General features: G+C 32.8%; 1 protein-coding gene across 1 annotated transcript in view; it reads left to right on the plus strand.

Moving 5' to 3' along the window:
- The first annotated feature begins 2,692 nt into the window (after positions 1–2,692).
- Positions 2,693–12,414, plus strand: part of LOC137630041 (uncharacterized) — an 86,364-nt gene continuing 76,642 nt past the window's right edge. The window contains exons 1-2 of the mRNA XM_068361533.1: positions 2,693–2,772; positions 8,187–8,222. Coding sequence (XP_068217634.1) covers positions 2,693–2,772; positions 8,187–8,222 — 116 coding nt within the window. The remainder of the gene's footprint in view (positions 2,773–8,186; positions 8,223–12,414) is intronic.

Here is a 12,414-nt window from a genome sequence, read left to right on the forward strand (position 1 = left end):
TTTTATTTTCACACAAACGAAGTATTACTTTTGAAATCTGCTTCAAGGGTTAAGATTTTTAGTTTTTCTATAGCTTCCTAATTTTGGATGTCCCTAATATACTTCGTACTTGGCGCTTATCCATAAATCCTATGTAATGACCTGTAGGTGGTCTATTTAGACCGTCTGCTCCTTGTGACTCATCATCTCAAAGCAGAAATGTCTATTGCTTGCTTCCTTCCTTATTTTCCTCCATCCTTCCTCCTTATTTTCCTACATCCTTCCTCCTTATTTTCCTCCATCCTTCCTCCTTATTTTCCTGCATCCTTCCTCCTTATTTTCCTCCATCCTTCCTTCCATGTTTTCTGGACCACAAATAAACATAATGTTGCCCGTCTGATCGGTCTCCGCATTCAAAATCAATCACATCTGCTACATTCGTACCTGGTTTCGTTTCTGCAAATTACGAGCCCTGTCTCCATTAGTCGTAACTTATGGGACTCATCGATCCTGCCTTTTGCATTTCTCAACGCCAGTCGAGGCCGAAGTTTATGGTCAAGCAGGGTCTACTCGCCATAAAAGTTTACTATCAACGCGGTACGTGGGCCTTGTTATTGCGCACGTCCATTTACAACTTCTTCCGGTGTGAAGGTCTGAACGATCCCCCAGTCTCAGAATTCTCCTTGATATTCTGCGCATGCGCGAACATTACCGTTTGCCAGTGCATACGAGGTTGATGTTTTATTTTCCTGTAATGTTGGCGTGCGCAGCTCAACATTACCGCTTGCCAGTACATACGAGCTTGATGTTTTATTTTCATGCGAGCGAAGCGAGCTAATGGCGGAAAAGAACCATTATACAATGTCAAGGAGAATTATGAGACCGGGGGATCGTTCAGACCGTCACACCGGCGCTCTTTTTTTCCTTCTTTTCGATCGGTAACTGCCAAGTATCCAGTGGTTTTGAGGAGAAATTCGTAAGGAAATGTCCCATTGAACCTCAAAGGAACCAGTAGTCCTTTGTCCCGGTCGGAGAAAGTTTAGGAATCCGAGGGAAAGAGAAAATGTCTCCGCCTTGAACATATTTAGACCTTGGAAGGGAGGTAACGATCACAAAGACCACCGTGAGGGCAATTGGTTTTTGGCATTGGCTTTGTATTTTTTTCTAGAGGGAATTGGTCTTACATGTGTTGTGAAGCAGCATACAAAGGGCTTTGTCTTTTTCAGATGTCGTAATAGTATTTTTATGTCTGTATATTAGGTAACGCGGCCACCTGAAGCCAGGAATTGCATTGAAATTAAACGAGAGCACAATTGTGTATGGAGGAAACTAGTCAATTCTTATTCATTAGCCCCCCCCCCCTCTCTCTCTCCTCTCTCCCTCTCTCTCTCTCTCTCTCTCTCTCTCTCTCTCTCTCTCTCTGACCTGTATTGAATAATGACAAAAAAGCAGGATGTTAGAAGTTGAAGGGATACATTCCAACCAAAACCAATTATATTGAACTAGAACTTAAACTTCAAAAAGCATCCTATCTAAAGGAAAGATAGAGGTAGAGTGAATCTCTTAACAGGACTCCTTATTGAATTTGAATATTAAATGTAGTGTTAAATAGCACAGTATCTGATTTCTGTGACTCCTTTTTTTTTTTTTTTTTTTTTTTTTTTTTTTTTTTTTTTTTTTCTATACTCTGCACATGTCTGCACGGTGTGTGGGTCGAATTAGAAAAAAATCTCTTTGGTTAATAGTATTTTTGTTTTCCTTTGTTAACGATTTATATTTATTCAAAGCTTGGTGCCAAAGAATAGGATTGCAGGTGAAATCTGAATGCCTTCAGTGTTGATCAATGTGAAGATTTCTCACAGATCTGCATCGTCATTTGAATCATGGCATTTTATATCTTTCTCCAGTTCACCGTGAGTCTTGAGTTATCTAGCGAATGACTTGCCATCTGAAGGGTCACTATTTCTGATGAATTTCTCGTCTGTTGGTTAGTGGTTGTGTTAAAAGGATCTGATGATGTGTGGCCTTTTTTGAATCGTCATCCTTTTTATTTAATTTCGTATAAGATTGAAAACCATTTTGTTTGAAAGTATTTGATAATTTATTAATTATCTCATAACCCAGAGGTATCATTATATATATGAAAGTTATCAGGATTTTTTGCGAGTCTTTTTACATATAAAATTGAAAACCATTTAGTTTGAAAGCATTTGATAATATATTAATTATCTCAACACAGAGGTATCATTATATATATGAAAGTTATCAGGATTTTTAGCGAGTTTCTCTGTAACAGTTGATATTATTAAAGTAAGTTTAACTGCTTATTTTTCATTGACAATATTTTTTTGTCTATTTATGGTACAGAAGAACGAGTTATACAATTAGTGTATAAATCAAATAGAAGTTGGCCACTTGCTTGACCGAATTAGGACTGCTTAGAAGGTCTCGCAAAGCCTGACTAGAAGGTCACGTAAAATAAGCATGGTTAATGTTGAAGAATATTAGTTTAGAAATAGACCTTTGAGATTGATTTATTGTAGATAATTTATCATCAGAACTACAGGTATCACTGAATCTGAAAAATTAGATAAAAAAAAAATTAACTTTTGTCACAACAGGCGTTATTTATCCCTCATGAATCAACAGTTTGAAATAGCTCAAGTGCAAAGCTGGAAACTGAGATCATCAGATGAATCCTTTTTAAGAGATAATGGAGTGGGTGGCCCGCAAGGAAATGGGCGGGGGCTGGGCCGTTGTGCATCCAGCCAGTAAGGAGTTCTACCACGACGGGTAAACGGCTTTTGCAACCTACAGTTCGCGACATGTTGCGCCTTGCTTATCTCCGTGGGTCAGCCTCTTCGTTTACTCGTGTTTTTGTGTCCGTTTTTCCGTTTTTCCGTCGCTAGTTTATTGAGGCCTAAATAAGAAGTATTTGTCGGAAGTTAATTTGCTAAATTGGTTAAAATGTATGTTACGTTTATGAAAATAAAGCAGCCTCGTCATAGTTATCAAATACAAATACAAACTGTTACCTAGTAATTTTGAAAGTTAAATGTATCTCTACTTGAAAAAAAAGTTTTCTTTATTTATTTTTGTTGCTTTCCACCGAAATCCTTAAAATCAAGCGTGAAATCAAGTAAAACGAAATAAAAGATTGAATAATCTTTCCCAGGTGGCATTCGAATACATTCTGTTTGGTTAGTTCATTGAAATTTCAGCCTTATAACCAGCCTTTCTTCAAAGCCCACCTGGAGAGTGGAATATCTCAATTAATTTCCTTTTGTATTTCAAAGTGTTCAAAGAAATACGAAGAAATAGAGACGTTTTTTTTGTGACCAATTCACAATTCTTACGATGCTTTCTCTTGTAATTAAATTCTCTCGTATGCCGAACTCCCATTGAACTCAAGTCCTGTAGTTTTGTAAGAGGCCCTCTCGGAAGCAGACGCCATTAGAATGAGAATAACAAGCGGGGCGTTAATTACCGCCTTCCTTCTACTTTCTTCCATCCGTGTGGCCTCTGACAGGTTTGTGGAAAGCTTGTCAACGGAGGATTCAAGGATTTGAGGTTTTCCGAAAATTTACTCTAATGATTGCAAGTATATATATATATATATATATATATATATATATATATATATATATATATATATATATATATATACATATACATATACATATACATACATACATACATACATACATACATATATATATATATATATATATATATATATATATATATATATATATATATATATATATATAATTATGTATATATATATATATTGTGAACTTATATATATATATATATATATATATATATATATATATATATATATATATATATATGTGTGTGTGTGTGTGTGTGTTTGTATTTTTATATTAAAGATACCGTACATACATATGTGGGATATATATAATGCATTGAATGAAAAATTAGAAATCTCTCTCTCTCTCTCTCTCTCTCTCTCTCTCTCTCTCTCTCTCTCTCTCTCTCTCTCTCTCTCTCTCCGTCAAGTAGGGCGTTAATTATCTCCTTCCTTCTACTTTCTTCTCTGCGTTTGGTCTCCGCCATATCTCTGGAAGGCTTCTAAACAAAGGATGCAAGAGTTGGAGTTTAGTTTGGTTTATTTTTGCACTGAAAATGACATATAATTATTGAGTGAATGTTACAGTACCACGCTGGATAGGTCAGAAATATAGAAAATGAATCAATGTTTACATATATTATATATTATATACATGCACATATTATCTCTCTCTCTCTCTCTCTCTCTCTCTCTCTCTCTCTCTCTCTCTCTCTCTCTCTCTCTCTCTCTCTCTCTCTATATATATATATATATATATATATGTATATATATGAGTATATATGTACCGTATATATGCATATATATAAATGTATATACACACATATGTATGTATGTATATATATATATATATATATATATATATATATATATATATATATATATATATATATATATACAGTATATATATATATACAGTATATGTATATATATTATATATTATATATATTTGTATGTATGAATATACATATATAATTATGTATCTTGTCAGCGTGTACGTATGTGTAACAAGATGGTGATAGATGACACTTAATAAATTGAGAAAAATAAGCTTACCAAATGTACCATAATGAACGCGATATGATTATGAGTGATGAAATAAGAACTGACGTCATACTAGTTAACGGGGAAATAATAATGTGGGTTTTTACAAAAACTGGGTTACTGAATCTTTGAGTTTAAAGTAGGAGTGAAAAAAAAGTGTTAGCTCTAAGCTAATGAGGGAATCAATAGAGAAGCAACGTTGTCGATTTTGAAAATGTTCCAGAAGATATTTGGTTATTAGTGATTAAAAAAAGTGACTTGTTTATCGTATAACATCTCTTCTCGCTTCATTTATTGTCTTGCTGTTCAACTCCTTTTTTTTTATTGTGCCGCTGAAGGTTTTTCTCGTTAAAATTGGTTGCTGAATGGCATCTAGGGCCTCAGCGCCGAGGCAGATTGCTAAAGTCGTTCATCTAAATCTAATTTCAGTAGATTTTCAAAATTCAAAAGTGCAGAAAAAATATTGATTTTTTTTTTTTCATGGGCTTTTTTCATATTGTGAATGTCGAAGCTAAGATGCTTTTTGTAACAGTTCTCGCGATGACCTGGATTCGCAGCTTAAACTTTAATAGAGTTTTTTTTTTAATTGAAGTTTTGACGTTTAAATCTATGAATTAGCATAATACTACCATAGGTTACCAAAAAACATCATTAGATATTGTAAATAATAGCCAATTTGCATATGAATGTGTAATCTTGTGTAAGAGGTGGGGTGGGGAGGTACATACTTGATGTACACTCACACATACACACACTTTCGCATGTATACATCAGAATATTATTTTTATAGTCAATGTGTGAGAACATTTTCACGAGGCAGCTAAAAATAGCTTGTAAACTACATAGCTATCCTCCATAGTAGCCTTGAAGTGCAAAGGTCTATGGTGTGGGACATGAATAGACCTCATCCTCAATGAAATCAATAGGTCTATCGACAGGAACATTAGTAAATATTGACCCACTCATCAAGAGAAGCCTTAATTCTGGCGAGGTGGACCTCTGAGTGGGTCAACGAGCTGTTGCAGACTAAAATGGGTCGAGTTTATTGTCGTAAAAGGATGCTGAGTGACGCTGTGATAAGTTGAATGGATACAGGTCTGGGTATGTCTTGAGATGTTATTAGATTTACTTTTTATGATAATTAGGATGCTAATGATATCAATACCCATGCTTTCATGGTGCATATATACCATTTTATTAGTGATTCTTTTAAATTCTAGTCTTAAATAGATGTATACGAGGTGGTACTATTCAAAATGATTAGCCATTTAGCAGAAATTATTTGATCAGATAGCCTATGTAGATAACTAGCATTGAAGCTAAAAAATATTAAGTATAAATAGAAAATATTCCATAGTTGTTTTTTTTTTATGTACAAAATACACAACTAATATTTTATACTGGGGTTGATTAATCATCTGCGTCATTTGATAATTTACAGCCTGAAAGTTGTAAATATTTGTTTACCTGATGTGAATAGATGTTACATGAATAATAACACGAACAACGCTTATCGTCTAGTAACATAATCTTTTATCGAAAATGTTTGTCAATTGACACCTCGTCAGTATTGTCTGCTTAAAATATCACATCAGTGCAGCATGACTAGGATTTTATTTCGAAATTTCCAACAAGCTGTCGACCATTAATATTAGATTATGTAAATGCGAGATTCGAGTGGTGGCTGTAATGTCATTATTCATTAGCGTAGAGATACTTATTTCTCGATAATGAGCTTTATAGATCAGACATGTGTTATACCATTTATTCATATAATCATACTTCTAATACATGTAAAAAATGAAAGGTTATGAAGCGTTTTTAAGTATTTCAAATTATAGATTGTAATCTATAGCTCTTAGTTTGAGATAATGGCAATGGTGCTTTAAAATGATCAGCGTTTGTAATTGGAACTCTTCAGTTAACGACCTTAGAATTACCAAGTATTTAAACCCCGCTGGAGTGATGGGTAATGCCTTCAGTGCACCTCGAGCAATACACTTTAGGCATTAATTAATGCTCTTTGCAGGATCCTATTAGTATTCTACTTTACCTCCGTTCCCACTTCCTTTCTACTTCCATTTTTCTGTCCAGCTTCTTTAAACCTTGACTTCTTAGTGGAACTTAGCGTCTTTAAACCTTGACGACTTAGTGGAATTTAGCGTCTTTAAACCTTGACGACTTAGTGGAACTTATCTTCTTTAAACCTTGACTTCTTGGTGGAACTTAGCGTCTTTAAACCTTGACTTCTTTGTGGAATTTCGGGGATTTCCCCTAATTGTACCTATGGGCTGATAGGCCTCCACTAGTCTAATATGGCCCAAAATATATAAGTGAAAAAGCAAAAAAGACCAGTGACCAATTGCTAATTTCATCTTCGTATTTTTTTTATGGTTTCTTTCCCATTTCAATTTATTATGAATATTGACACGCATTTTTTTTAAAGGTGACATTGGAAATTAAAATGTTCTCCATTCTATTGAGATGGTGGTGTAAGATATTTTATTTTAAAATTTTTATTCATTTAAGGTTGAAATTGGTTATTGAATATATTCCAAACATGTTGTTTATATACTAAATCAGATATGACAATTGTTGACTGAAAATACTAGATGCCATTAATGTTGTTTATATACATAGGGATGAGATGAACTTTGTGTTGATTAAAGAATCAATGAATATGTTAAAGTTATTGAAATGACCGCAACGATTTCTCTGATGAAGTGTCTTTATTGTAATGATGAACTTTTAGATGTTTTTAGAGTGTTTTGTGCGTATCAAACATATTAGGCACACACTTAATTTGATATTTATCGACGTATAAACACTTCCCTATACTTGTGTCAAATTCAAGTTTTATCAGCCTAATACTCTTTATACGTCCATCTTAGCTGCCTAGTTTTGTAACTTTTGCGATAAAAGATATAACAGCAATAGTAATATGGACGAGTGTACGCGTAATGACATTAATGATATATTTTGATAAAATTAAGTGAGTATATTATGTTATATGACAAATAATATGAGGTATGATTGGCCGTAAGGTCTGCTTTCAAGTAATATAGCACCGACAGTAGACCTTAGATGCAAAAACAAGCGTCGTTTAAAAAACTAATTTCAGATTTATAAGGTAAGAAAATTACAATCAATAGCTGTCAGTGCTGTAAAAATACTATTGTAATTTCAACTATTTAAGTTATTCAGAGAACAAGAGAGACTGAGATGCGCTCTCTCCTCTCTCTCTCTCTCTCTCTCTCTCTCTCTCTCTCTCTGAGTGGAGGGAATTATAGCATTTTTTTATATATTGATGCATAGTTTTGAACAGAGAATACTGTCACATTGTAAACAATCTCCGGGTAGAAATGCAACATCTTGAAATAATATCCTGCCGTTGCATTTTATTATTATTGTTATTTTGGGGTTATTAAATAACGGAGCAATGAATAAGAACATGAGAATTTTACCAAGAGATTTTGTAAGTAATGGGAGAGGATTTACCAAAATCATGTAGCCTATAAACTCTTTGAAAATTACTCTCTAGAGAATTAATTTCTTCCTCTTTTCCTTGCAGGTATGTGCCAGCTGACTGTAGTGTAAGACCAGAGAGGTAAATACAGTAATGGTTTATACGCATTCCGATGGAGTAGAATATTTAGTTATTTATATCCAAATTACATTTTTTTGCGTCATAGGTTCCAAATAAGAAACGAATCAATGACGTTACTCATGACTATTGTCTATATATATATATATATATATATAATGTATGTATGTATATATATTTATATATATATATATTTATATATAATGTATGTATGTATATATATAGTATATATATAATGTATGTATATATATATATATGTTATAATGTATATTTATATATATATTATATATGTATATATATATATATATTATATATGTGTATGTATATATATATATATATATATATATATACTATATATATATATATATATGTGTGTGTGTGTGTGTGTGTGTAGGTATGTATATTGTTTATTTTGAAACCATTATTTATCATTTACTTTGATTAGTGTAATTGAATCACTTCTGATAATGACGACGGCCTTGTTTATGTGTATTGCGTTTAGATGACTTTAATTCTTCGATTTTGTTCTTACTTTTTATTTTTTATTTGTGATGTATTTCTTAACTCCTATTCTTAATACAGTTTAGTTTGTTGTAAAAACGTTTAATTTAGCAGTTTTGATAAATATCTTTACTGTAAAGCAGATTTCCACTATACTAATACTTATGTTTATCTTATGTAGAAAGTGTTGAGGTGTTTGCTATGGAAAAGTCATGATGATAATAGTACCGTAATATTAAACGCAATAATAATGGATTATATTATTTAACATTATCTATTATTTTTATTATTATTATTATTATTATTATTATTATTATTATTTAACATTATCTATTATTATTATTATTATTATTTAACATTATATATTATTATTATTATTATTTAACATTATCTATTATTATTATTATTATTATTATTATTTTTATTATTTAACATTATCTATTATTATTATTATTATTATTTAACATTATCTATTATTATTATTATTATTATTATTATTATTATTATTTAACATTATCTATTATTATTATTTTTATTATTATTATTATTATTATTATTATTATTATTATTATTATTATTATGATAAGGATAATGATAATGAAAATATTAGGATTTCCTCAATGAATCATGGCACGCACACGATGGGCTTTATCACACTGCTGAAAATAACTGTCCTTTGCCAATGCTATGACCTCACGTCCCCTGTTGTCGCTGCTTTTACTTTTCGTCATTTTCATGAGGAATTTTGCGGTTAGGGAAGGTTAGTAAACCACAAATATACCCTTCACTTGCAAGCTGGTCCTTTGCTCACTTGCCGGAAGTGTTCTTTGAATATTTGTGTGCTTGTTTTCTTTGTTAGGTCGTTATATATATATATATATATATATACACACACATACATACATACAAGGGAAATGTACAACTGGGAAGAATTAAAATGTACAAATTATAACGGATTTTGCCTCTAAGTTTTTCTCTTTTTTGACATACATACATACATACATACATACATACATACATACATACACACACACACACACACACATATATATATATATATATATATATATATATATATATATATATATTATTATTAAATGCTAAGCTACAACCCTAGTTGGAAAAGCAGGATGCTATAAGCCCAGGGGCCCCAACAGGGAAAATAGCTCAGTGAGGAAAGGAAACAAGGAAAAATAAAATATTTTAAGAATAGTAACAACATTGAAATAAATATTTCCTATATAAACAATAAAAACTTCAACAAAACAAGAGAAAGAGAAACTAGATACAACAGTGTGCCTGAGTGTACCCTCAAGCAAGAGAACTCTAACCCAAGACAGTGGAAGGCCATGGTACAGAGGCTATAGCACTACCCAAGACTAGAGAACAATGGTTTGATTTTGGAGTGTCCTTCTCCTAGAAGAGCTGCTTACCATAGCTAAAGAGTCTCTTCTACCCTTACCAAGAGGAAAGTAGCCACTGAACAATTACATTGCCGTAGTTAACCCCTTGGGTGAAGAAGAATTGTTTAGTAATCTCAATGTTGTCAGGTGTATGAGGACAGAGGATAATCTGTAAAGAATAAGCCAGACTATTCGGTGTCTGTGTAGGCAAAGGGAAAGAACCGTAACCAGAGAGAAGGATCCAATATGGTACTGTCTGGCCAGTCAAAGGACCCCCTAACTCTCTAGCGGTAGTATCTCAACGGGCGGCTGGTGCCCTGGCCAACCTACTACCTATATATATATGTATGTATGTATGTATATATGTACGTATATATATATATATATATATATATTATATATATATATACAGTGTATATACAAAATAATCATCATCCATAACTAATCCACTTCAAGACAAAGCCCTCAGGCATGGTCTTCCCACTTCCGTCTGTTTATGGTTATATATATATATATATATATATATTTATATATATATACATACATATATATATATATATATATATATATTTATATATATATATATATATATACAGTATATATTTATATTTATATATATATATATATAGATAGATAGATAGATAGATAGATATGCGTTACATAAAACGTTCCACTGTTTGTTTGTCCCCGTTCCCCGTGTTGTTCATGATTTTATTAGAAAATCTCAGTGAGATACTCTTGTTTTAGTAAGGGGAAACCCCACTTTACAGCAATTGTGAGTAAGGGGCATTATTCAGTTAAACATTTATGAATTTTTATAGCTGCCACGCCTTCCTTAAGGACAAGGGTAATCAAACGTTTTATTGAGATATTACGAGTTTTGGGATATTTCTGTTTTTAAGAGCTATGGCCGATGGGAAGGGCAACCCAATGACCCTAGCCTAATCCCGAAGAAGGATAAAATCATAAAGAGTTTGGTATAAAGCGGTAATCAAGCTGCCTCTTAGAGTAATTACGATAATAAGTCAGGAAAACTAGGCTTACAAAAGATCGGCAGTACATACATACATACATATACCAAGGCACTTCCCCCAATTTTGGGGGGTAGCCGACACCTACAAAGAAACAAAAACAAAAAGGGGACCTCTACTCTCTACGTTCCTCCCAACCTAACAAGGGACTCAACCGAGTTCAGCTGGTACTGCTAGGGTGCCACAGCCCACCCTCCCACATTATCCACCACAGCTGAAGCTTCATAATGCTGAATCCCCTACTGCTGCTACCTCTGCGGTCATCTAAGGCATAGGAGGCAGCAGCAGGGCCTACCGGAACTGCGTCACAATCGCTCGCCATTCATTCCTATTTCTAGCACGCTCTCTTGCCTCGCTCACATCTATCCTCCTATCACCCAGAGCTTCGGCAGTACCCTAAAGAAAATTGACAATCTAAATAAAATGTGGAATAAGTGACTTGGTATGAGTTGCGAGGCCAATGGGGCTCGTACCTCGATTCCTTATATTTATAGTATTGTTTTCAGTTTTAACGAGAGAGAGAGAGAGAGAGAGAGAGAGAGAGAGAGAGAGAGAGAGGGGGGGGGGGTAGGCTGATGGGAATTGACGTGAAGGATAGTAGTTGCTATTCATAGAATTTGATATATTGCTTTCATTGAGGGAAAATCGTATTGGACACATACTTATATTTTATGTGTATATATATGTGTATATATATATATATATATATATAATATATATGTATATATATATAATATATATATAATATATATGTATATATATATAATATATATATAATATATATATACATATATATAATATATATATATATACATATATATATATATATTATATATACAAATATATATATGTATATATATAATATATATATATATATATATATGTATGTATGTATGTATGGCTGTATAAAATCATTTGGTTGTTTGGTCAGTGTAATTCTCTCTCTCTCTCTCTCTCTCTCTCTCTCTCATGGCAATAACATTCTCCGACCTGAGTGACAACTCCAAAATTACAGAATATCTAGTTTTCGGTGGGAATGATTGAAAAGGAATTCCGGTTGAGAAAAAGTGAATTCAGCAGAGAACCCGACTTGTTTTCATTCTGTCGAATTGGAAGCATTCTCTCTCTCTCTCTCTCTCTCTCTCTCTCTCTCATATATATATTTATATATATATATATACAACAACAAATGCAGTCCTTTCTAGTCCTCTGCTGGACAAAGGTCTCAGGCATGTCCTTATTTATGTCGGGGGTTTGGCC

Source organism: Palaemon carinicauda, chromosome 38 (genome assembly GCF_036898095.1).
Source record: "Palaemon carinicauda isolate YSFRI2023 chromosome 38, ASM3689809v2, whole genome shotgun sequence".
In the NCBI taxonomy this organism is placed as follows: Eukaryota; Metazoa; Arthropoda; class Malacostraca; order Decapoda; family Palaemonidae; genus Palaemon; species Palaemon carinicauda.